Source organism: Arctopsyche grandis, chromosome 8 (genome assembly GCF_051622035.1).
Source record: "Arctopsyche grandis isolate Sample6627 chromosome 8, ASM5162203v2, whole genome shotgun sequence".
Classification (NCBI taxonomy): Eukaryota; Metazoa; Arthropoda; class Insecta; order Trichoptera; family Hydropsychidae; genus Arctopsyche; species Arctopsyche grandis.
In genome coordinates this window covers 10183991-10211928 of record NC_135362.1, presented here as the reverse complement: position 1 = coordinate 10211928, position 27938 = coordinate 10183991, and the positions used below count along the sequence as shown (strand labels likewise).

Genomic DNA, 27938 nt, shown 5'->3' with positions numbered 1-27938 from the left:
TCCCAGCTTATAGGCAAGCCTTGACCTCATCACAAATTGGGTTTGGAACAATATATAATATATATACACTAACGATTTCCTCGTCTAAAATTAAAAGTCATAATATTGAGGAAATCAATTACGAATCTAAGTCCACATATTTTTGAAAATAAAACTTTTATCTTTCATTAAATTTAATCACTACTTCGACTGACACGATACACGTGCGCTAAAAATGGTTATTGAACAAAAAACATTTGAAAACAGTGAGGAAATAAATATTACAGTTTGATAATTATTTTTGAAAACTATTTCAAAACGAAGAAAATAAGTCTATGATAGCATAGTATAACTTTTGACAGATATGAATGACTCTACTATGTATCTATGTATTATAAGAAACGTTCATCTAATCTTGCCGATATGATGAGGTTAAATTCTAATATTTACAGTTATATTTCCCCAACAATAATTTGCATTTCACATTCATATATGTCAATATATATGTATAAAGAAAAAAATCCCATCAAACAAAATGAAAATATTGCCAAAGCAAAATGTTTCATACACGATTTAACTAAAAATTCACTAAAAAGTTCTGCATTGTAATTTCAAATGCCTTAATGGTAATTATAAAATTGACATTATCGAATATTAAAGTCTTCAAAATACATACAATTAAATGTGATAATAATACACATAGGGCATTGTAACCGGATATACCAGAAATAAATTGAAACAAAAAAGGAGTCGGTAAATTTAGCTGATAGTTCAAACAATTATAGAAAAATATGGCCCATTTTATATATTGAGTGTTCCCATAGGCATATAATTAATCTGAGCTATATAACAGAAAATTGTCATGTCGAGTATTATATTACATAATACAAGAAAGAAAAACGTCTGGCATCTCCGGAAACCACTAGGTTTGCAATGATTAATTGAAAATAAGCGTGAATACATTGCAAAGTCTAATTAATTAATTACTAAGACACAATTTATAATAATTATAGTTAAATAAAAAAATGTGTAGATGGAACATTTAGACACTACGTTTTACTACACAAAAGATTCACGAGCAATATCCTCAATGGATGTGCAATTATTACACAATGACAAATTTCCAAACAGTCGCGCAATCACACGTCTATCAAAAAACAAAATCAATCATACGATCAGTCTATCCTCGAACAAATAAAAAAATGTTGCAGGATACAAAAATGTAACTTAAAACTAAAAATTCACTATTCAAAGATGGAACCGGCAGTGATGAATATACAAATACATGTGTAGTTCTTCGGTCAACAATTCACATGAAGTGCTACAACTACTGCTATTTATTTTTTTTCAATATGAAAGCACGTAACAATTGAAGTCAGTTCACGATTCTTCTGCATCAGATGAATGTTCAAAAAGAAAATTGAAAGCAATATCTGATCGGATGAAAAGCACAAAACACTTTATTTGTTAACTTAACGTTACGAAACATGAGGTAAGATGCGTTATTCAAATTCTTGGTGTTCAAAAGTGCAGTTATGTATTTCACATTGTCAACTTTAGATTCACAGAACACAGTCGCATAAAACTTTGCCGACGGCCGGTGGCTGCTGATGCTGCTTGCGGTTTCGGGAGTGCTGTCAGTCCCATTGGTGTGGAGACGGTGGTAACTCTGACGGATGTGCAACTGTTGAACTATAATACAAAAACGATTAATATTGAAATTATTTTTAAATTTCAAGGTTTTTTTTATTTTTAAAAATATCATATTATATGTACATGTTTGGAAATTAATTTCATTCAATCAAATATTGGTTACGAGTGAATAAATAAGCAATGCAAATAAAAATAATATGACCGAAATAATAAAAAATATTTCATAATACAATAAAAGCATGCAATATATGTAATTTTTAAAAGATTTTGTTAAAATTAATTTTACAATAATAAAGCAATTTTTGTTAGTCTTACAAAGATTAAGAGGTATAGTGAAACCGAAATAGAATATTTTCAATATTCAATGAATATAAAAAATTCTCTTCAAATATTCTCTTCACTTATATAATATTAAAATCTATAAACATGCTCTTATGTTTTTAAAACAGTATTTAACAAACCAAACAATATATAGCTTTGCTCATTGCTTTCATATTAAGGATATGTAATGAAAATAATTTATTTAATATGATACAAATTTTGACACAACAAAAGCAATGGTAAAGATTTGTTTTCGTATACAAAAAAAAAACAAAAAAAAAAAAAACACCAATTATCGTAAAAGATAACTGCATATTTTTTTTTATTGATAGTAAAATAAATACAAAATTGGTACATTTTCAAATTATTAAAAATTGAAACATGTAAGTGTGTGTTTATCAAAATACAACTCAATGTATGTATGTACATAATAAATACATAATTTATGCATAAACAAAATATTCAAAACCACTCCAAACAATACGCCCAATAAAAATTTCTCAGGCCATTTCCCAGTAAACATGCAAATAGCAAAAAACAATCCCTAACGATCCAACATGTTATAAACCAGAAGTAAAACTATTACTCAAAGAGTGTAATGATAATAACAATGAAAAGCAAGGTAAAAATTAGTACAATCAACCCTTTTGAAACGAGGCATTCACTCAGGACATTATAAAGATTGAAACTACCTAAACTATAAAGAGACAAAAGAGAGATAGCCGAATCTACCCGCAGCTAGAGTGAATGAAGAGACTAACCTGTCACGCGGCACACAGAAAGATCACAGGGGAAAACAGAACTTTGGCGGCCGTCTTGAATGGGGAACAAACTTTTGGTTTCGGTTGATCTCTGAAACTGGCCAATCCACACACACGCACTTGCTTTAATATTTGCCGAGCATATTTCAATAGGGTTGATATATGTATTGTATATTGTATTTTTCAAGTTTAATTTATTCACTTATTTTTTTAATAACAATGCGAAAATAACAGCACGTGGACAAGATAATATCGTAACAAAAGCATTGCAAGAAGAAGAATTATTATCATGCATCAGTCAAAAGTAAAAACTCATATCTAATTGCTTAACACTATAAATCGCAACTTTCTACATAATAATAATAATAATATGGAAAATAACCAAATTTAGATTTGAACTAACTACGAGGACGAAGGGAACACAGGAAGGAACGGAACAATTTGGTAACCCTAGAGCTAGTGATGACACCGACTGTCGCCAACTGGGCAAATCAGCGAATACAGAGAAAGAAAAAAGAGAACCAACACAGGAAAATACATTACACTAAAAAAAGTGAATGTAACGAAACGAAATCGGAAGCCATTAATAATGAAAAAGCCTTTTTTTTTAACTAAATTTTCATCACTGAAATCATCCATCGAACTGTAAACATGAAATGGATAAACAACCTGAGCCGACAATGATATATATATATATAACGAAGCTGTCACAAGTAACTGCAACACAACCTCTCAAAGATGACAACAAATATTAAAATAAACAACATAAAGATAACAACTAAGTTAATTTACACCAATGTTGTGAGTCTGTGGCGGGTATACTACAACTTTGTCAAATGTAGATAAGTTTTAAAAAATCAGACAATATTTGACTGTTCACAATGACCGTATCTTCTATAATATTATTCTGCATTGATACATATATGTATATCAAAACGTAATTTACAAACACTTGGACATACAAAAAAAAATACACATTTTTCAGATGCAAAAAGGTTTAAGATTATTTTCATGCTATGTGTAAAAGATAGATTGAAATTAAAGAGCAAAAAATGCTTGATTGTTATATAAAAGTGTGAGCATTGAAAAATAATAATAACAAAACATCAGCATGAGCTATAAGCTAGTCCAAGTGTGCTAAAGAAGAATGTAACGCAAGAAAACAAAAGAAAATTATAACAATAGTTAGACCAAATTGAATAATATCTTTGGAAGAATCTGTCAGAGTGGCTTCGAGTATCTGATGTATATTATTAGCGGTTGATTCTCTTCATGAGGGCTTATTCACCTATGCTATTAGAGGCGCAGCTGAAGCGGCCAGCTGTTGTCAGTGGTGGTCGGTGATGGTGATGGTGGTGATGGGGAGGGGCCGGCGGCCGCTTACCTTGCGAAGCTCTTAAATGCGGCCGATTGAGGGTTTATACATAATGGCACGCGACTCGTCTGCAACTGCTCCGCTATGAACTTGTGCATTTCCTCTGCAAGAATTATGTCGTCACAATTACAGCAAATTAGTCATTTATAAATAAAATAACAACACAACAAAACAAAATCATTTTATTTATATATATAGAGGTATGAAATAAGACTGTTATGATGAATCTTATGACCTATCTATCATTCATCGTAGTACAATTTAAAACACAGTATCTCCTTCAACTGTGTGAGTTAATAATGTTATCAATGTTGTTATTATCACTATTTTTGCGCACAAATGCGCAGATTTTATATCCTGTTTATTATTCATATAAAGATTTCTGTTCAAATTGCATTTTTAAAATTTATATTTACCATGGTGCCATTGCAAGTTACCTCAAAGCGACACCTGTGGCCAAATTTATACAAATAGTGCACTTGCAAACAAGTATATAGGTCGTGGGTTTAAGTCACAGCCAAATACGCTATTGGCGAGGTATTGTGGTTATTAAACCACAGATCGACCGTTTCCTGTTAGAATTTTACGATTTTTCTAGCTTAATTGTTGTGACGGATCCAATAAATCGGTATCCTGCTCCTCAGTTTCTCGCGAATGCAAGTTATTAGCATTTGGATTCAAGAATTTGTTGAATCTTATGAATGCTACCTACATGTATTTCTCGCAAATTTTATGCATATCAAAATTTTGTTAATTGTCCATGGATTTCTCTATTTGTATTCTATGTACTGTTATGATTGAAAAATTGTTAGTACTTACGTACAAAAATTAATCTAAACATATGTGTCGTCTTAGGGTAATTTCTGTCATGGCACATATAATAAAAATATAAAAATTATGTAAAATGTACATATCTAAAAACAAAATAAATAATAATTTTAAATTAAATCCAAATAATACTGAAAAATGAGGCAAATTTGGTAGGAACTGTTTCGACAATGAAATCGGATAAATTGTCAAACTCGGATATGAAACTATCGACCTGGAGTCACATATATCCAAGGTCTGGCCACCAACACCAGATCAGGGCTCGAACCCGTGACCCCTCAGTTGTTGGCATTATACACTAATCACTGAGTTATGTTGCAGGTTTATCATTTATAATGTTTTTGAGGTGTTTAAAGAGCGTGGATAATGGAGGGACCAAGCTATACCATATATTAAACCATTTTCATATACATATGTATGTTGTACATATTTACTTTTTGTTTATAAATGTTTTTTTTAAACATTTCCTCCATCTTTTCAAAGTAAATGTTGAAATTTCTGAACTTTTATTACTAAATTTTGACATCATCAGTGCCTACAAAACCTGATTTGTTTTCTTGCACGGCAAAAAAATGAATCAATGTTAACTGCTCTTCTCTAATCCATACTAAAATTCAATCATCAGACTTCTACTATACCGATAACGCAAATATGATGTCTCACTCTCAAACATAATTTGGATAGTAAGATAAATATTTAAAAAACATGTGAACATAAAATGAAATATTCTTCGAATTGGTACCTTTAACCTGATGAACCGAAGTGAGCTTTTTCTCCCACGTGTCAGTAAATGGTGTCGGCGTGACGGGTTCAAATTCTAACGTATATTGCCTCATGGCAGGCTGCGAAGGCGTCGATCCTGGAGCACCTCCCGTACCAGCAGCACCGTTCGTTCCATTCGTATTCCCGCTTCCCGAATAATAACAGCATTTGCACATACACGAATGATATCGCAGACGACCATCGTCCAAGTAAGGATGCGCCAGTGCATCGACCACATTTATTCGTTTGTCCTAGAAACACGCAAACAACGCAAATAACACACCGCACTACGTACATACAATATGAGAAATTTACAAATGACAATAAAATATACCGGATTGAACACAAGCATTTGACACAGAAGATGTACAGCTTCGTTCGTGGCTTGCGTTGAATTTAAAAAGTACAGAGCGTGCAACGCACGAGGTCTCGGTTGTCTCCGTAGCAAATGTGCCCTGGCACCTTCGCACGCTCGCTGCATATCTTCTAATGACGGAGTGCCCAAAAGCTCTATGATCAGCTCCAACTGTAAAAATTTCACGTCGCTTATAAAATTGAGCCGCAAACATAAATGACATATTCAATTTCAGAGTACGATAAATGGAGGTCAGTATATACATTACAAACAATTTACCTGTTGTACTGGACTTTGTGCTTGGAAAAGGATACGACGACTCAACAATTCTCCAAATATACATCCAACTGACCAAACATCTACGGCTGCCGTATAATGCCGGGCTCCCATTAAAATTTCAGGCGCTCTGAAATATCCATTAGCATTGTATTATAGTTAATTGAATACGTTGCATATGTATATACATACATACGAAAAGAAAGGAAAAATGCATACCTGTAGTATTGAGTGACTACTTCTTGTGTCATATTCTTTGTATGATCCGGTTCTTCCACCCTCGCTAAGCCAAAATCACAGATTTTCAATACGCAATTACTATTTACTAACAAATTTCCAGGTTTGATGTCACGATGTAGAATATGAGCAGAATGAAGATATTTTAATCCTGAAAACAAAATAGAATAAATTTAAAACAACGGAATAAGTTATACATAAAGACTATGGAATAGCGTTGGATTTCCTATATGATAATTGTACGACCTTATATTATATTATATTAGGCTACTAACAAGACTAAGAATTGTAAATGTGAAGGATTCGATATAATAGATGTTAATCAAGTGAATAACTAGTTTTCAAACAATTTCAATGAATCGATCCGTACAGATATACATACATATATCCTGATATCGAAAACTTTGAACTAGGACAAACTAAACACATTTAGAGTTGGAGAATTTCGAGCGAAGCTGAATGTTCGACTTTTGCAATCTGTGTACGATATATTTTTGCAAGTTGTGCGACGCGTGTCACTGCGTGACGGCACGCCGATTATTGCGGCCAGACGCGTGACACGACTCTCCTGACATCCAAACACGGAAGTCAGCTCACGAACCCACCGATGGAATACAAAAGACACGGAGGAGAAGCTTCAACGTCATCTGATAGTTGTGAATTACAATGGAAAGGAGGGAAAACACTCCTGAATATTTATAATACATACATATGTAGAGTGAACACACAATACAAACTTTTTACAAGCTAATTCAAATCTTATAAACTATAGTAATCATTCGTTCAACCGATTCGTTAAAATATAAACATAAACATACAGCTTTGAACCCACATTGTATGTATTGTAGCAAATTCTTGATAAATATATCTACTAGTTACTGGCATTGACACAATTTTGAAAATTAAATCACAGGCTAAAAATATATAAATTCAAATCTTAAATAAATAAAAATTGTTTTCTTCGATTGATTGACTATCTTTTCTCTGAAGGTGAATAGAATAGATAAGAAAAAATTATATCAGTCAAAATAATGAGTACTATCTGTAAATATGTATTGTTGTTTCAGCATTTGAAAATAAATGCTAATAAAAAGACCTAGACAACATAGTAAATGCTAAAAAAAAAAAACAATTAAGGCGCAAACACACTTAATCGTAAGGCAGGAGCGTATTCTTGGCCTCCTGTGGTGAAAAATCATGTCCCCCACCGCAGGGGTTATTTTTTTCGACAAGTTTTTCCTATTTTCCGATACTGTCAATCCTATGTCAATACAATGATTTTTGGCCTAAGTGCTGAAGCATAGATCAAGCGTGCTAGCGTTTTTTTATGTTATATGTGTACATGTACCGTTTATGAATAATATGTGTTCAAAGGGAAACTGCCTACTTTTTATTTATAAAGATTTATTTAATTTCACCTTCAACCTTTATTTCCATTATGGCAATCGCGACGCACATTCAATCATTTATGTAAATTTAAAACATGTATATGTTACAACCAAAGTGTTCTATCCAGTTCGTTCAAGAAAATACTAGTATTTCATACACGAACTATTTATTGGTTTTAGTTTAAGTGCTAACCAGAGGAGCTTTGGGCTAAATTTTGCTTTTGACTAAATATAGCTTTTGACTACCTTCCACCAGGTTTCGCATGGGACTTTTAGCTGTCAAAACATTTCAGATGTCAAAACGCCAAATTCTTTAAAATCCTATGGAAACCGCATTACAACTTAACAATTCCTGCAATGCGGTTTATATTAAAAACAATTCAAACCAAATTATGCATATGTATGTACATAGAGAACAGGACAAACGATTGCGAATATTTAAACGTATGCCTAATAGTTTGTACATGAACAAACTAGTTCGTTTGTCAATTTGTTCTATTGTGTATACTGGCCAGACTAGTATGTTAATGAACGAATAAAATTTACACTTGTGACTGTAACATGTGTAAATATGTATGTATATGTTACAGTTGAAGTGTATCTTCCAGTTGTAATATATGTGGACTAGTTGAAATATACTTCAACTAAACTGTTACCAAATACCGTTATAGTTGAAGTTCAGTTGTAATATATTTCGACTAGTCTTAATATATTCCGCCTAACACACGTAAGTTGATTCATACGGCGAATTACATTTCAACTGCTCAAAATATGTATATTACAACTGAAAATACAGTTCAATTTTAAGTTGGTACCAGGTGAGATGGAAATGTTAGGTTTTCGTGAAATTATCACTCAATCAGTAAATTGATATGGAAAGTCACATTTTTGCTTCGAACCCATTTTTGGAGTTATCGTAATATGGTTCTTATTATCTTTATTCGTAATATCTGGTATATTAAAGCATTCGTAAAAACACCAGAGCTGTCAAAAATTCAACTGTTATATTAAAACTGACGCACATTGTTGAAAGTGTATTAGTGCATGTAGAGATATCATTTACTAGTTGAATTGTATTCGAAAATGAATGACCTAAAACGCCAGTTGGAATATATTACAACTGAAAATACACTTCGGATGTAACATAAGTATACTAACAAGGATGTGTCTGAAGAAACGAGAAAGCAATTAGACCTCGGTGAAATTAACGCGGAAAAACGGGGCAATTTACGTGGTACGGTTTAAAATCGAGAACAGGCGGATTGATTAGTTGTCTCGCGTAACGTACAACTTTGGGAATCGCTTGTTTCTGAATTGAACCGTGTGCTTTTGTCTCGAATATCGCGTCGAGTCATCCCGTTCCCTTGATCTGGTTGAGCGCCGTGGGAAATCTCATTTCTCATTTCATGGCGCGTTCAGTTTCATCCTAGCCGCAGCAGCACCAGACTACGATCGATCCACCATGACCATTTTTAGTCCAGTATACACGTACGAGTACAAACATGCGCATACAAAACTGAAAAACACCCAGAGGTCAAACGGAAAAAATAGATGTGGCGTGCATAATATTTCTGGCTTGCAAAAAGATCGGAACTTAGAACTTTTTTCGATTAAGCTATTACATTCCATTATTACTAAGCAGTAGGCAAAACGTTAATCTTTATGTTAACTGGTCCACGCAGTAAAAATCAGCATCACGATCAAAATCAATAGTGCAATAATCTAAGACAATGGAAGCTTCTAAATGTAAACATCACATGTATTCGTATGTTTATGGTTAAAAAGTAATTAGTGGTTTTACCCGGCTTCGCTCAGTATTTGTAATATAAACCGCTTAAACATGGCTAGTCTAATAGTAAACATTTTATTAAATTTATTTGAATATTCATTTCGGGAAAATTTCGCACACGACAGTCATTGCCACGAAAATCACGAATATGGAATATCTGACGCTCGAATTCGCGTTAGTGTGATAGTTCACGTGAGTGGCTCTCGGTAGGTGGAATTTTCGAGAGCCAGATATTCTGTGATCGAGACACCGAACCGAAATGGTCATGTGTACATGTCTTCGTATATGATCACGGCGCGATTTCCTACATTCTTATGAACTTTGAATTCTAATACTTGTTTTTTGAATAATATATATACTTGTCCATTCAAAAACATATGCGCAATATATGTACATTCGTAGTGCGCATGTACACATGGTAACGTATACTGGCACATCGCGCAGTGCCTAAATTATACACTGCACGTGCAAAAATGTAGATTTTTTGAAGTTTATGACGTACACAATTTTGCTTTGGTGTCCGAAAGTAATTCACTATATAACAGGCATGTTTCTGACCAATAGCGATCGGGATTTTTCAGCTTACTGCCTAACTATCTACCTATAGAATAAAAAGTAGACATGGGTCCTTTAAATGGAGCAGTTGGAATTCTTATCGCGTCTCGAATTTTACAGTAAGATTCATTCATGAGCGAGAAAACGCATTAGCGACACACGTAAACGACGGCCAGTTAATGGATGCAACTAACTGCTAGCTGTGAAGAAACTTTTTGAAAAATCGAGAGCAATCAATATCCGTCAAAAATGTGTATCGCGTGAGTCTTAATGAAAATGGCGGGGACGTGCGTAAACATTGTCGCTAATTTCGGACGCTTTACGCAGTACACATTTAGAGGGAAGGGAAGGAATGGCTGGAGATAATGGGGGATAAGAATATCCCCAGCGATCTCTCGGCGTTATTGTACGCGTAAAAATATATAGCCGAGGGACGAATTAAAATTACTGCGCGAGGGACCCAAGTTTCGGGAAGAAGGAGAAGTCTCCTAGGGCAGGGGGAGAGTGAAACGCGTACAAGACCCTTTCTGAGCTCCACTCGGATACCTAGACGTGCATAGATAATATCCACAGGCGACAAGCAATTTCCATCGGAGTGTAGGGGGAAGGGTGGTCAGATCTCTTCGACGAGGAAACAAACAGCGGAAAGTTTGGTATCGATTGGCGACATGGTCTCCAAATGAGGCCTTTTCAGGTATGAAATGTTTACTTCAGCACGGCGTCGATCTGATAAAATGGTTTATCGAGTTTACACGTCGATTGTGTTATTTGGCCATGCCGGTGATAAATGGCAGAAAAGTTATTTTTTCTCACATTACATAACATTACTAGACAATATATTAAATACGAACATGAAATTGAGTGCAGTCTAAACTAGACTTGAAAAAAATCAACGCTGAACTTTAGACAGTATATACATACGTATAGTAGTTCAATCAAGCTTTTTACTGTAATTGTAGCTAATCCAAACAAACCTTAGATCACTACTCTAGATAACTACCGCCGAGGATTTGTAACGGTGTGTTTAGACTCTAATATATCTTGCAACAATATAAAATAAACAAAATAAGTCAATTAATGAATGTATTTTTCCAAAACTAGTTCCATCTTCTTCATTGTTGTTAAAATGTAATGCTCACAATCTAAATGCCAAGCCACAATCTAAAATACTCAGCAGTTAAGGATTTCCATCGAGAAATTCTGCTATGGTTATAAATTCAGAAATTCAACCAGTCTTTATAAAAATTGATATGGATTACACCACCCATATTCAATGCTAACTGGAATGGCTTAGCGGGTAGTATTCTTGTTTTTTTACATACTCAAAAAACAACGCCTATCGGCGTATTTCAGGCTTATGGACTTGTTGGCAAATCGCCGATCGGCGTTGGTCAACATTCAAAGGGTCAATGGTTGAACATATTCAAATAATTTAAATTTTGAATGATTTTCCTGCGATTCAACAATCGTAGGGTATATGACAACAATAAAACGCTTTTCTTTTGGGTAGCTGCCATACAGTTTGTTTCGCTGACTTTTAATAGTACTGAAACTAGGGTTTTATTTAAAAATAGAATTTGAGGGTCGTCAAGGGCCTTTTTCTAAATATGGAAAAACAAACTTAAATATAATATAATAACACGTGAGTCAAAACAGGTAAGACGATTAATCAAAAAAGTGAGGAAATATCTACAAGAAAACCTTGGAATAATTCGATTTGAAACTTCTACTAGATGAGCAAATTAAGTATTACCTATTATGCAAAACTTCTAATGGACTTAAATTTAATCGGTAGATTTCATCTGAAAATGTACAAAATACTGAGCAAGTTATCAGCTTTCGGTAGTTAATAAACCGGTTTATAGAGCTCAATTTGAGGATCAAAAAATAATTGGTCAACCAAGTTATCAATTAAATTGGGCATTTACAAAAAAAAAACGACATCGTCAAGATATCAATTAAAATATTAGTCACGGGCATTAAAAACGGCAATCAAAACCATGTAATCTGCAAAATAGTACCTTGCCTTCTACGGATACTTTAATTTTGATACACATTTAGACCCATCACAGATCTTATTGGTTTATATTCGAATTGATAAACTCGCGAAGGTCGCACGTACAACGTAAATGTATAGAATCACCGATCCCGCACACACCTGATATTGACAGGTAAGCCTGTCAAAACCGGTCATAAACGCTACAAACAAGCGTAACTAAAAACTGGTCTGATGAAATGAAATCGATTTTACTATACAAATTATAATATAGCATCAACTGAAACTATTAAATTGGGTATATAAATAAAAGATTGACTTACCTCTGAGTATTTGGTAGAGAAAGACCTTGATGTGGTCCGTGGAGAGAGGCTGCGGAGAGACAATTATCTTGTGCAAATCGCTCTGCAACAGTTCTGTTATCACATATCTGTCAAGAGATCATCAGTCAAGGAAAAAACAGTTGAAATATGAAGTGTTTGTTTTCAATTTGGATATAAAGTAATGACAGTGAGTACAATATATAAATATGAACATAGAAGTCACCGTCACGCTTTCTTCCGCTTGAAAATAAATAGCGAAAGGACTACCAAGTGGATTTCTCTTGATCTTCGACACACAAAACGAGAAACTGATTCATCGTAGACTAACAAAACAAATTGCTTTATTTTTACAGGTAATTCAAATCTAATTGTAGTATATATTATATTCAACACTACAATCTTAAAATCAAACAAAGAAGTAGATAAGCCAGCAGTATACTATAGCGTTAATGCTAACCACCGAGAGGTTCCCGGGTTCAAGCCCTGTGATAGCCTCGATTGAAGACTTTATTCGGAAGTATTTATATAGTGCTGCTGGTCACATTATGACATTTATGACTCCAAGTCAGTCGCTTCCTATCAGAGTTTGTTTATATGATTTCATTGTTGAAGCGGTCCATCATCAAACTTGGCAAAACCATCCTAAAATGCCCGCCAACCACTGATTTACTATCGCTGATTACCTGATCTCGCGTTCGCGCCGAAAAGGCCTCGACGTATAAACAAGCTATATACAATAGCCAATAAGGTCTCGTGACTCATCGACCAATGATCTCTCTGTGTGGAGAATACCCAATGAATATAAATATTTGGCGGTTTTGGCCCATGATTCATTCGGAGCTGGCAGGCCGACGGACCAAGAACAATAAACTACATCTACCACTACAAGCTACGCTACAATACCATAGGTGTCGCTCAGGGGCAGCCTGTAATCTCATGGGAAAAATATATATAAAAAATAAGGATACGTAAGTATGCGTTAAGTATACTTTTAAACTGCATAACATCGTTTAAAAGTGCTAGATTGGTCTGAAACTCATTAGTTTCCAGCGTAAACCAACTACCGGTCTACGAGAACCGTAGGAACGGAAATGTGACAGCCTTCCTGCCTGCCTCATCTCGCCAGAGTTTATTGGCTAAACTGAGATACGATTTTGAGTGGATTTTCTTCTCGAATTCCTCGAGGCAATCTCACGAGTGACCATATATACATTTATAACACAGTCCCAAGTTGAACCGGGTTTGCGTCACATAGGAACAATTTATTCTTCTTATTATCTTCGTCCACTAACGCCACACTAATTACAGACTCGAACAAAGACCGGTGCCATTAAATAAAAACGCACCAAAGAAACGGGGCCCTTTAACTGGTTTGACGCAACAGTCGGAGAGGAGACTATAGCATTCAGTCGATTCAGTAAGTCTGTAGGAATAATCTTTGTGACTTGGAAAAGGCAACCTTCGTAACTAATTAATGATGTAAATGAATATTTAACCGTACGTAGTCAATATTGGTGTGACGTAAATAAAGTTGCAAGTAAATAACTTCAAGTTCTTAAGAACGAACAAAGGAGGCAGAAGCGTTTGTGTATGCAAAACAATATTACAAATCTTATTAAATTCATATAAATTACAGAAATGCGCCGCAGGCGGAATTTTAATTAAAATAACGTGTTTTATAGACTTATAAAAAAATACCGAAGTAAAGCATTTACTTCTGGGTACCTTATAAATGGCAATAAAACCAAGTACCTAATGATAAAATATGGCTCGAATATATTTTTATCACGGGGGGTGAACACAGGAATAAAAGCACACGAACCAAGTACTTTCTTTCTCAATGAAAACACAATTTCAAATGGTGAATTCACTCAAAAGTGCGGCACGGGACGCGCCCGTGGTTTCCTGCAGTGATGGGGCTATCTTCGAGGCATTGTTAATTCGCACCATCTTATTTCGACTAGTCTTTCCCACATTTCTTCAAATATGGGAATTACCGTTATCTATCACTGAAAGAGATGACCTACGTCAATTCAAGGATAAAATATCAAAGAAAACGCCCCAGAGGGTGAGCTTTGCGAAGATACACGACGGTATACGTAAAATCAGATTATCTATTTTGCAAACTATATTTAATTTCATTAGTTTTTGCAGTTGGCAAACTCTAAATCTCGATTCCTATTAGTTGAAAAACATTGTTATGAACCTCTAACATTCACTAACCTCAAAATAAGCGATTCGTAATAGACCAATTGGAACAAAAGTGAAATGATTATACAAGTTTAGCCAAATAATTTGGAAAATAAGAAAAATTAGATTTGATTTATAACTCACTTAAATGACGCATAAATATAATACATACCCAAAACGTTTTCAATATCATACCGAGCCACAAATTTTCGGCTTACAAATCACCCCACTAATAACACTGATAATCTCATTTTTTTAATATACAATTCATAAGATTAGTCAGCCCCACTATCGCATATTCACATTACGGAACAAATTATTTACATTGTATTAAGATAGCAGCGAATCAATAACGACTCTTTTGATGCGATAGTGGAATAATTATTCCACAAAATCACAATAGTGGTAATTTTAAGCGTAACAGATGCTTATTACATGCAAATTTATCTATGGTAAACTTTATTAATTTAACACCGATAAGTCAGCTCGAGGCGATCGTGTGAACATCGCAGGTGCAAACGCCACATTTGGAATATCTGTATGTTGTGTTTTTTGTCTCATTTTCACAACACATACGGTATTTATGACGATGGCAAGTATGTACATATATACACATGTACAAACAATGAATATTATTATATAGGTGCTTGTCTGTGACCCAGCTGTCATCCAGAAGTCGTAAACACCGAGTCACTTCCTCTATCTATTATGGATAATCGAGTTTGCTGTGTGTGATCTTAGCACGCAAACAGATAATAAAAATCTTACACACACATTATAAACCCATATTGAAAAATTCAAATGGTTCAAAACGTTGTTCTACCATGGTGAGGTGAATTCATCCGTAGGCTATTAGGGCTTCAGTTCAACGACCTGCGATCGGAACCCCTAATAACCAGGTACGTTTCTCAGCAAAAAATATTCTACGAAACGCCATATTGAAAGGCTGTATAATGTGACGTTTAATGCACGCAACATATAAACGAAGAATATAAAAATGCAATATTGAAAATTTCAGAATACATATTCGATAGATTCGACTCTGATACGGGGAATGTAGCTCTGAAACAATGCCCTTTGCGGTTTAAATCTGATTATGTGATGACTAGTCACCGGACCCAGAAGGTGCCGCGTATTGTTCAAAGGTTGTAAATTGCATTGTTTGCCGAACCTTATTTACAAAGGATTTACAACAATGGAACAATGGATAGCACTGTGACTATCCTACCTCTAGTGATTACACATCAAGCGAGTCTCTTTGCGATGAAGGTATTGTACAGGTAAATAATATAAATTTATTATAAAATCATCGTTGGCTAAACACACTGATTAAAGGTCTGTTCATACTGGCACAGCACAGACAAATAGCAGTAGGAAAAATCATTCTACATATAACGGTAGCAGCCGACACAATATATTCATATTATACAGCAGTACCTACAAGTCACCGTATCATATCAAGCAAAACCGGTTTTCTTTGGAAAAATTCACGCACGATTTGACGTTATAGTAGTGAGTGCACGCGTACAAACGAAAGTGCGCATGCGCATATGAATATTTTCGGAAACTTCATATTGTGACAATATCGACTCGATGATACGACGCAAGCAATATCGCGCCGTATCGTCGCGCTCTGTGATGTATATGTAAGCCGATTTTGCCTTGCATTCGGCCAAAACAAGTCTGAACGTGCGCAGTTGTATAGTATGAATATAAGTAGTCTTTTCCGTGAACTGCTGGGCCGGGCTGTCGTCTTGCAGTGCTGGATATTATGAATAGACCTTTGGCTGTAAGATTAAATCCGAGCTTACATATTAGTAGTAGTATCGTTAGGAAGTTGGCAAAAATGGTTGTCGGTCGGGTCGTTTCGCTAAACGAGTTTTCCAAAACGAAATCAGATTATAAGAAGTAAATCACAATGAGCCGCAGAGTGTCGATATTTTATTTTAGAACGTAGATTTATTTTAAAACCAATTTGGTACATACAAATTTATAATTTGAATTTAAAATTCAAGGTACAATTTACTTTGGTTTGAAAAATTAAATTGGAATCAGTTCATAGTTTCATAAATTGAACAATATGGTTCACATGGGACGTGTTTTAAAGTTCAAAGTAACGCTAATGAAAAAGGGGCCATAAAGGGCATTGGAAAATGTTGTGAAGGCTATTAAATTGAAAATATTATCTACTGTTGCATTTATTGTAGGAAATACAGATTTTTCAATTCGATTAGATTTCTATTTAATGTTTTTATAGGCACTAGACTAGAAAAAAGCCTATTTTTGAATAACTTTTGAGCAAAGAAAACGCCTAGCATTGGCAGCCAGGTGTATAATATGTTACAAGCTATTAATACGTATAATCATAATTTATTTATGGTAAGTAGTCCAATGCAAATTATTTACACGTTTAGGAGAGAGCTTGATGATGAATTTGTAATTTTACTAGCACGGCTACTTTTGACCGGTGCCACAGATTCTTCTTCAAATTCATTACACTCAGTTTCAAATATTATGTTATACATTATGTATGTAGCACGTGCATACGTACAGAAAACTATTCCAACACACTCATTCCTCAAATACGGACTATCAAGAAATACATAAATACGGACAGCAAAAGAATGACATAAACTGATACGACCGCTTAATGTTTGTTACACGCTCGAAAAATAAGCAGACATTATGGCTCGGACTGCCATGTGATGCATCAGAGACTCCCTGTTGGGCTTAGTGGTGACCTATATATCTTCAAATACGTTACAAATGACTTACCATCGGTTTGGTGATTATTCCGCACAAAGCCATCTCCCACACGTCACTAAAATCTCGATCACGAAACATATGGCACCCGAAAATTCCGTCCACCGAAAACGCGAACTATCATATTAACGAGAAGTCGAATGCCAGATATTCTGTATTCGCGATATTTGTCTCAACAAATTTCGTGTGCGCGATCAAAATGTGTGAAATAATCCATTTACCCCCTCCTATCAGAGCACGGCTGTGGATATCACGTAAAAATAGGTAAAGACGCTCAATAGGCAGCTCCACACTCAGCAGAGTTATCTCCTTATTTCAAACAGCCATTAGAACTAATGAGCCTATACTCCGGAAAGTTAAAATCGACAATAGACTGTCATCAGCTGTCTTAGGCAGTCGATGGATGCATTTCGCACAAAAATGGTTCACTTTTGACATTATTTATAGAAAAAACATGCTTTTTTGCTCTCTAGCTTCGAACACAAATGAAGCGATCTCTCGTTTTTGAAAGACAATTTTCCAGCGCCGATCTTTGGCTCATCGGTCTATCATCAAATAATCCTCGGCTTCTTCGGACACACGTATATATATTATGTACAGTTAGAAGAGAGCCGGATACCTTGGAAAAACTATTTGTGACAGGAAATGTGGGAGGTTTTCGGGGAAGGGGTAGGTCAGACAGGGCCAAGTCGCGACTGGCTCTTCTTTTACTCTTCACACTCGTTGTCTTATTATTAGAGGTAGGACCGGAAGCGCGCCGTCTATTGTTCCATTATTGTAAATGCTTTGTAAAAAAGGTTCGGCAAACCTTTAACAATGCATTTACAACATGTGAACAATGAACAGCGCGCTCTGGGTCCGCTCTTTACTTATTATTTCGACAGTTTTCTCCTACATTTCTTCAAATATGGGAATCAGGAAAACAGAAAACAAAAAATCACTCCAGGGGGTGAGGCTGGTAAAGGGATGCTGCGTTAGATTTGGCGTACCGGAGTAGGTCTAGGGATTTTTTGCATGTGCAACACTATTTAAAAAACATGTGCAGCGTACCCTTACGAGAAAGAAGGAAACGGTTGATGGACTTGAAAGATCCCGACCCTCCGAATAGAGGATAACGACTCTGATTATTCAGCATTTGTATAATTCGAAATATTGATATTATGTACTTTGAGTATGGGTGTTATGCATTGCAATTGAAAAGACAGGCACCTAACCGAGACAGAGTTTGAAGAATGAAAATGTAGCATTGTCATTTTCCCACGGGGAAAAGGGCGACTATAAAAAGGCGGGCAAGCCGCGGAAAACTCCCGGCATCTACGAAATACGCAAAAGGACCGACGAACAAAGTGAAAGAAGACAATGGAGACAGTTTGGCACGGGTGAGCCACCCCCGCAGCTTTGGCTTGGTTGAAGCGCATTGCTGATGAAGCTCTTTGCCAAAACCATTTGCCACCACGACCAGGTTGGGCGACATCACTGCCAACCAGTCCTACCCTCACTTTACATAACTCACCCAACACATATAACATATACCCTGTAACAAAGCCACGCAAAAATGTAGTGTTTCGTCCACCTAGTCTACCTATACGTACAACTACATAACTACAGCTAATAAACGCGCGAGGTAGATTGACGAGCTTAATAAACCAGCCGGGGGACTTCTTTGTGAGGCGTTTACGTAAGTCCACAATGCTCGGGTATATTGCGAACTCTTGTAACCAGACCGTGTGTAACTATGTGTATTTTCAAATCGGTTCAATCGATAGTACATATACCTGTCACGTAATGTGTAACGAACCTGCCGGGAATGGTGCCATTATCAGATATGTACGGTCGAGATCACCGTATCTCACTATTATGAATAATTGGAGGCAGTTAGTTTCAGCTGAGCTTTGCTCCATGGAAAAATGTTAGGTAATGAAGGGTCTAATTTGCAAAATGAACAGAGCTAATTGCAAACCCTTACACACATAGTATGTGTCTATAAAAGAAATATTTAGTTAGAAGCACTCATTTCAAATAATTTACATTGAATACAAATTGAAAGTTGTCCAGTTTGGAATAAACACTTTCTAGCTCAGATTATGGAAGAAGCTCAGAAGCTTAGCTCGTCTTAAAATAAGAATTTACAATGAAAGCAGGATCAGTTCGGCGAAAAAGCGATCAGAAAGTTGCAAACTCATTCGAACCAGCAAATAAAGTTTTACATAAAAAAGACAAAAATCAAAAATCTCGATATAGAAGCACATTGATCATTAATAAAATGTGATTTGTTTGGGTTTATGTACATATATAATATATATAAATCCTTATTGATCAAATAACAAGACCGCAATATAAAACGAATTTAGCACATTCGCATCTATGTTTAAAATCTGACCCTAATTAAGCTCAACTGTCAGTCAAACTATAACGTATAATAGTTTTACGACAATATTTTGCCAAAATAAACAGTTTTGACAAATCCAGTTTGGTATTAATATGCACACCCATACTTTCCCAACATCCACGAAGGGTAAAACTAGCAGCCAGTGGTGTTCAAAAGCGAGAGAAAGGCAGAGCGGGCTTCTGATCCCAAACTATTATACTGTAACAGACGACTACCTTTTCTAATTAGAGCAATGAGCGATATGGCGACACTCCTTATCTTGCTTGCTTCATTTAACAATCACAACTTTATTCGTTAAAAGTTACCTGCACACACCGACCCCACTCCCAGTTGAAATTCCTACTCAACGAGTAAAGTATATAAGTAGAAAATAGTACAAAAACAAATTGCGCAATACATGTCAAACTCGAAACATCATGAATTTCAAACAATTTCAGCTGCGGAATACTTTTACAGGAAACCCTAATACTGTATCTAAATGTATGTAGTACGAATTGAAATGCACTAATAGTGTCAGCCATCTTCAGTATCCTGGCTAGCGTTCAGCAATTGTCCTGCAGCTCAGAAGTCATTCAACTCTAAGTCATGTCCTCCAAACGTAGAGTAGGTCAAATTTAACCTCCTTGAAGCGTTCAGCAACTTCTACACAAAACAAATCTAATGTCATGCTATTTAATAATAACTATGCAAATGTTGACACTTTCTACCTTCATATTGATTTCTAGAACTCAAATACTAACTTTAATCATATTTAAATGGGACTAAATATAGAGCATTCGATTTAGCAGTTGTTAAATGTGTCTTATTTGAATAGACTAAACTGGCTACGATTTTTAGGTGGTAAACAGACAAATATCCAGCACTACTCAACCAACCCAATACGCGTACGGTACAGGCGCTTCACTTATGTATGTACAAGGAGGTAGCCAGGCGGGCCTTTTTTGGGCGCAGTTAATTTTTCCAGCATTATCCATTATCCTAACTATTTTAGATAAGATCCGTTGTTTCCTTTTTCTCTTTCTCGATGAGATTTATACCTACTTTTGTCTCTTGGTCTGTATTCGTTGGGGGGGTGTGGTGGCCTCATGTTGAGGGCTTTAAGGGTCAAATTCCGTGACATTTAAAGCGGACTTAGACCTACTTTTGTATTTAGGCATGCACTTACATTTAACGACATCGGTCGTCGGTAATAAACATTATTTCCGGTTTTTAAACCCTTCAGCCAATTTAAGATATTATTTTTAAATAAAATGAACATCCATGATGGTAGCTAAATAGTGTCTTGCTTAGAGAAAAAAGTATTTAGTTAACAGTAATTTCATACAAAAATAGTCCCAATGAACGGGCATAACTGATACTAATATACCATAAGTATACCATTGCAGTTATTTCCTTCCAAAAGATGCGAGAACAATATCAATTTTTTGACTGGCATTCGTCCTTTATTAGTCGAAAAAAAGTTCACGTCCAAAAAAACCCCCCGTGGCTACCACTGACATACAACAACGCGTACAATAGAATAACCAGAACTTTTCGAAGCAGATTGGAAAGCTATCCACCAACTGTAACGCACATCAAGCACACACGCTTGATACGAAAGCGCGCGTCTTGAAATAAACTACGCCAAACGGAAAATTGGCGGGTTGACGACCGCTGACGGCAACGTGGGTGATTTTGGCGAGCCACGGGGTCACGGCGTTGTCGTTGGTGACTTCTGGCGAAAAACAAAAATGATGATGGCGAGCGTAAAACGTCATCCGGTGACGATGCGCAATCGCGGAGAAAGAACAGTGAGCCTTTGTCGATGAGCACAAAGCCGAGGGAGAGTCTGACGACAGCGAGGATCACTGTCTAGTCTCTTCCTCGTGTTTGAATAAATTTGACGATGATTATCATGATGCCCTCGACGACTCCCAATGCGAAATATCGAATCGAGCGCGCTTTGGCGGAAACAATGGTTGTGCGAAAGGAACGGTGCGTGGGACACGTTTTCGAACTATCACAATGGCTGGAGAAAGTGATAGCATAGAAAAATATGTAAAATATAGGGCAGGGTCGATCGGAAAAGTGAGATTAATTAAAATGAGTTGGGAAATGTAAGTTTTGCGACACGTCGCAGGTGCGTTCTGAATGGTAGGTACATACATACTGGTAAAAAATGTACGTTCAATTTTAATACAAATCTAGCCAGTGATTAGAATCGAACCTACAGAGAAATTGAATACAGTTTGCTTCTAGCTCTAAAACCATTATGTATAACAAATAAACTAACAAACTTCGAATCAATAACGGTACTTATATGTACTGAATGCAAAATGAAATAAAACATATTAATTATAATTCTAATGAAACGTCTTGAACGTGAAAATATTTCATCGGTACTAAGAATTTGTAATAAAACCCACTTACATACATACATATAATTATATGTATAGTGTAAATTCGCTGTCGTAAACGCCCTATTAAATGTTGTCGTAAACGCCCTATTAAATGTGATTGAGAGGGCTGTATTTTGATTCTTCGAATTAGACTCGTGATTCAAAGTAAAATCCCAAATGAAAATGTCAACTTTCCAGTCTGAATTTTCCAAATGTCAAAATAGAACTCGAGTATGGAACAAATTGCATTTTGCAATTATTTTAAATGTATATGTACAAAAAACCTGCATCTAAGGAATATTTAAATATGTTTTGTAGAAAAGTTTCCATTTCATTTGGACAAATCTTAAAATCAATTTTCCGTCTTTTTCATATTGTATATTTATGTAGAATCGGATATTCAAATTTTATTTAATAAAGTGTTTAAGCATTTTATACGTCAGTATATTTGATACCAAGTAGAGTAGGATCAATATATCCTAATTGCAGATAAGATTTGAAGCACATAGACACTGCGGTATTTTCCATATTGGATTCAAATCTAAAACATTCACCACCTATTTATTACCAACAACCGACAAATCGATCGACAAAATATCAATACAATTCCTAACAAAGAAAATTATCGCAAATAGAAAAACGTAACATTTCGATACAGTTTGATGAACAGCCTTTTTTCATACCAGTGCGAGGAAAACTCACAAATTTTCCCCGCAGGTACCCACACCGGAATCTTCTCACGTGCTCGATCTTGGCCGAGCTAAATTGGAACGAATCGACCTTCAAAAACCGGACGCAAGCATAAATGCACAAAGTGTATCGAACTGACAAAGAATATTCAGCGAAAAGTGACAAATGGAATAAGACAAAGCACGTGCGATTATAAACGTCAGCCGAAATCGTAGCCCCCAACAAAGCGATCAAACACCCAGTAAATATAGAATTCAGAAGAGAGAGAAGGGGAGGCGTGCAAAAGTGCGTTTCCCATTTATTATACACACTCATGTATCTATACAGACATATAATATATACGTAAGCTAATTTTGTTTTTCCGACATAGTTAAGAACGTCTCCAGAATAGACAGCGTCCAAGGTGAGACCCTTGCGATCCGACGCGAAGGATCCGCATGCCAGAAGTGGCACAAGGGAGAACGAAGGTCGTACATGGCACATATACGTACAAGTAAGATGCAAACGAACAAAGTATCTGGAAAGTGTAATCTCTTTGTGTCCAAGGTATATGAAAACACATTGCGCACGTATGGTGGAAAACTCTATTCATAGATTTAATATATGTACATAGTAGGACGTAAATAAGTAAATGTACGCATTGCGAATTTCCGTATTTTTGAGAACACAATTGTTGCGAAAGTATAAAGAATAATTAATTGACTTGAGATTTGACAGAAGCTCGCCATATCAGCCGGTTATACGGATAATAAAGGATAAAATTAAGTGAAAGCCGCCGACGTCGCCAACCCCTAACACAAAAGAATAAAATGTTTTTTGTACATTCCTTGTTTTTTACACTAAATTCGGAATTAATATACCTCATTCTTGTCCCAACATTTAAATGTATCCGTGAAAATCTAAAGCGGTGCATTTTGAGATATAGCTAATTAGGTGCATTATTTTTTGTCCACGGACCTCGCATTGAAAAATCCATCCCATAATATCTAAAAAATAACTGGAACACGTTAAAGATAAGTATTTCCTTACTTCCCACCGCATTTGTCAAATGATTTATCAACCGAATCCAAACTGTTAAAGTCTGTTTATACTGGCACAGCGCAGACCGGCAACTGCACGTAAGCTGCAGTACGAAAAGTATTATTTGATACATTAATATGTTCATATGTTCATGTAGCAGTAGCCAACAAATGATATTCATATTATACAGCAGTAACGTATCAAGCAAGGATGGTTTTCTATAAGAAAATCAATATAATTTGAACGCATTAAAACTGATTTTTAAAAATTAAATTTAACGGAATCAAAAACAAGCATAGGTACAACTTTGATATGTGTGAAACAATGAAGAAAAATGCTTTAATAAAACATTAAATGCAAACCGTGTTCATTTTCTTGAAAATGAAGGCGTCTCAACATCTCAAAATTTCAAAAAATATACATAAAATTGTTGTTTTGTGATGTGTAAATTGAGCTGTAAAGGCGCAAATACACTAAATGGAACGACACGGGTGCGTTCTTGGCCTCATGTGGTAAAAAAGTTGTTTCACAACGCAGATGTTTTTTTATTGACAAATGTCTCCCACATTTCTTCAAATACGGGAATCAATGTTATCGATCACCAATGCCAATACAAGGATTTTTGACCTGGCTGTGTGGGCTAGCGTTTAACATGTTCAAAATATCTATAAAAAAAAGTGCCGTGTGCCTCTCTGTCTGCCCCCGTAGTCTTTTTCGTGTACTGCTGTAATTGCGAAGACGCGATAGAGATGGTCTACGAAATTTTACAGCTATGAAAAAATTGGTCAATTCAAACGGCTTGATACAAATGCATGTATGTAGGGTAAACTAATAATTCGGTACTACATACATATGTACTAAATAGATTGAATCGAAACATTCATCGCAAAAGTTGCTATAGTTTTATAAATTAACTGATGCATTTCAGCATGAAGTACTCGGCTTCTTATAGGCTTGAAACAAAGTCACATTTGAAAGGAAAGTATGAGAATGTTCTCAAGTATAGGTATAATAGAAAGCACAAAGAAAAATCCCTGCAGCTAGGACACAAAGAAAATCGGCCAAAAGCCAATGGTTGTTTCGCACGTAATTGGTGCATGTTGCACTTTTTTTATACACTGCATACATTTGAAAAGCGCGAATTGTTGGCGACGTACACGCGACCGCAAATCCATCAACAGAACAAAAACGGAAAACGCCTCATACACATCATAAAAATTCAAACACACACACACACACACACACACACATGACAGAGGTCGTTCGCAATGCCAAACCGAAAATTCTTATCATAGTCCATTCGCAATAACTTACCCGAGAACTCGTGTAATATAATAAATGCATGACAGCAGAATAATGCACAATCATCAGACAATGTGTAGTTCAAGGAACAAAAATATGTACATAGTTTGTATAATGTACATAAATATTTTAACTTTGAATCGATACGGAAAAACTACACACAAGCAAAATATCTCATTATAGAGTTTCTCAATTTTATCCCATGAAAACGGGGCGGAGTGGTAGAAGTCTTTATCAAGTATGAACGGCAAGTTTTAATCTCGCAAACAAAAGTTTGCGAACAATATCATGCCGTCGAGAAATTGGTAATCCAAGCTTGAAGATGGAGTTATGCTGATCAAAATAGCGGCAACGGACGTGCAAGCAAATGCAAATAAATATTGATTATAATGTAATCAAAACTACTTGTATTCGGGGTAAACTTGACAGTGTAACTATGTAAATAAGGTAAAGCCTACGTTCGCAGTATACACAATTATCAGGTTGCACACATCAAAACCAAATTTCTAACCAACGTTGGCACAAAAGAACTTAAGGCATCAACAACAAACATACGATAAAGACTTGTTGTGCCTAATATACACAATATAAAAACAATATTGTGTTAGGAAGCATTGCGTGAAAGTCTCAATTCAATTCGTTCTTATATTAAAAGTGTCATGAATGATACTGTAACGTAGAGATTGGGTGATTGGTGCTCGTCGACCACTGGTTTACCAAAAAGCCAAAGGCCAAAAAGGCCTCGACGTATGAACAAGCTGCATACAATAGCTAATAAGATCTCGCGACCCATCGACCAATGATCTCTCAGTGCGGAGAGTAATCAATGGGTATAAATACTATGCCGTTTTGGTCCGTGCTTCATTGGGAGCTGGCAGGCCGACGGATCAAGAATAATAAACTACTACTTCCACTGTAGGTTGCGTCTTTCACTCCTTTCACTGGCTACATCTTACACGTCTACACTACAATACTTTACAGTCAATATATGGAAGTGCGGGTGTCAAAATTCCATTAAAGAATTCTACATCTATTTCTGACGAATAAATTAAACATTATTATTAAGACTAGTTAATTATCTTTTCACCATCAAATGTGAAACCTTATCATTGCAAGATTAACTCCTGAATATATTGAGACCTAAGACATTGTCGCAATGTCTGCATTGATCCAAAATGATACTTTCCAAAGAAAATTCTAAGACTCGTGCTAATACATACGAAAGCGTTCAAGTAAAAATGATCCGAATAGATTATTGCGACAATTTTTTTTAAAGATTTTTAAGTATTGGGTGCGTGAGCACGACCAAATATGGCAATTAGCGTTCCGCAGAACAGCAAACCGAGAGGAAAGGGCAATGAGGAGGAGAGAAAACTCCGGAAGACCAGGCAGGCGGAGGGCGGAGCCGTCGCCATGGAAACCAGCTGAGAATCCGCCACCGCGGAACAACCACCCGCCCAGCCCGCCCACCCACAAACCCCTTCCAACCATATCTTGAGGCAGCCGCCCTTGCCACCCCAGCAAACCCGCCACGGACAACTGGAATCGCGTGACCCAAGTCCCAAAACTTAAAATATACAATTCAAACGTTTTTTTTAAACTAAAGTAAAAAAAAAATATAAACCGACACAACTCATCTCATCCTACAGCTAATGACCGGTTCGATTATAAAAACATACATATAATGAACTCGAAGTGGTTCGAATAAATTATTCGCAAAGAAAAGGCGACAACGCGAAGGGGACTCTAAGGTCGTTCGATCGTATCCGTAATGTAACCGATAAACACTAAAAGATGAAAACTGACCACTTCATTAAATCGTCTATAATATAAACAACTTCAAATGAGCTTATGGACAGGTGCATAGTAAGTATCAGTCAAAGTGCCTTTGTATTTGGATGTTATGAATGATATCTAGTAATAGCTAGGAGGGATAGGTGGCTTCTGTTTCCTCCCCCCTAAAAATTATATTTAACTTTATCCACCGACAACATATATACATTAATATATATGTCGATCGTATTACTTTAACGTCAAATATTTACCTAAGCCCTCCCTCCCCATCAAGAAAAATTCCTGGCTGCGCGCCTAGATATATTCCTCTTGAGCATAAAATTCAAGTTTGTTTGCCAAATCCATTGCCGTATAGCGTAGAATGTGAAGAATCGATACAAAATCTAATGATCAGATAAACTCATACCCGAAATTTTAACGGGAACGGAGCACTCTGCGTGATTGGGGAATTGTGACAGTTCCCGGGATCGTCCCCTCTTGTATCCTGGAGATACAGGGGGCTGGTTAAAATATTCTATCCCCCCTCCTCCCCATGTCTACAGGGCTTCCTGGTGGCAAATGGTACCCACCCTGTTGCTCCCAGACGCTATAAATTAGCCGAACGGACACGAAAAGCCTATTTCCTTGATGAGGCACTTTGGAAAGTGTGAGCAAAAATAATGTGAAACTCATTTTTCAATCAAAGTTGATAAAATTCTAAACTTCGATCATACCATAAGCCTCGCTTTGATATAGCACATTCAATATCGTCCGATAGATGTAAGACTATCAGCCTCGTTGGTGTGCAAATCGTAAATAAATAAATATATAATAT

General features: G+C 35.9%; 1 protein-coding gene across 4 annotated transcripts in view; it reads right to left on the bottom strand.

Moving 5' to 3' along the window:
- Nucleotides 1-282: 282 nt before the first annotated feature.
- The window catches only part of nmo (serine/threonine-protein kinase nemo), an 84847-nt gene continuing 57191 nt past the window's right edge, over nucleotides 283-27938 (bottom strand). The window contains exons 4-11 of one of the 4 annotated variants that reach the window (XM_077435804.1): nucleotides 12599-12705; nucleotides 6530-6698; nucleotides 6314-6440; nucleotides 6014-6205; nucleotides 5660-5930; nucleotides 4099-4192; nucleotides 2715-2811; nucleotides 1328-1671 (exon numbers count right to left, since the gene is read on the bottom strand). In XM_077435804.1, coding sequence (XP_077291930.1) covers nucleotides 2718-2811; nucleotides 4099-4192; nucleotides 5660-5930; nucleotides 6014-6205; nucleotides 6314-6440; nucleotides 6530-6698; nucleotides 12599-12705 — 1054 coding nt within the window. In that variant the 3' untranslated portion in view covers nucleotides 1328-1671; nucleotides 2715-2717. Of the gene's footprint in view, nucleotides 1672-2714; nucleotides 2812-4002; nucleotides 4193-5659; nucleotides 5931-6013; nucleotides 6206-6313; nucleotides 6441-6529; nucleotides 6699-12598; nucleotides 12706-27938 lie in introns of those variants that run through there. The other 3 variants (XR_013260891.1, XM_077435806.1, XM_077435805.1) reach the window with 3 other exon arrangements.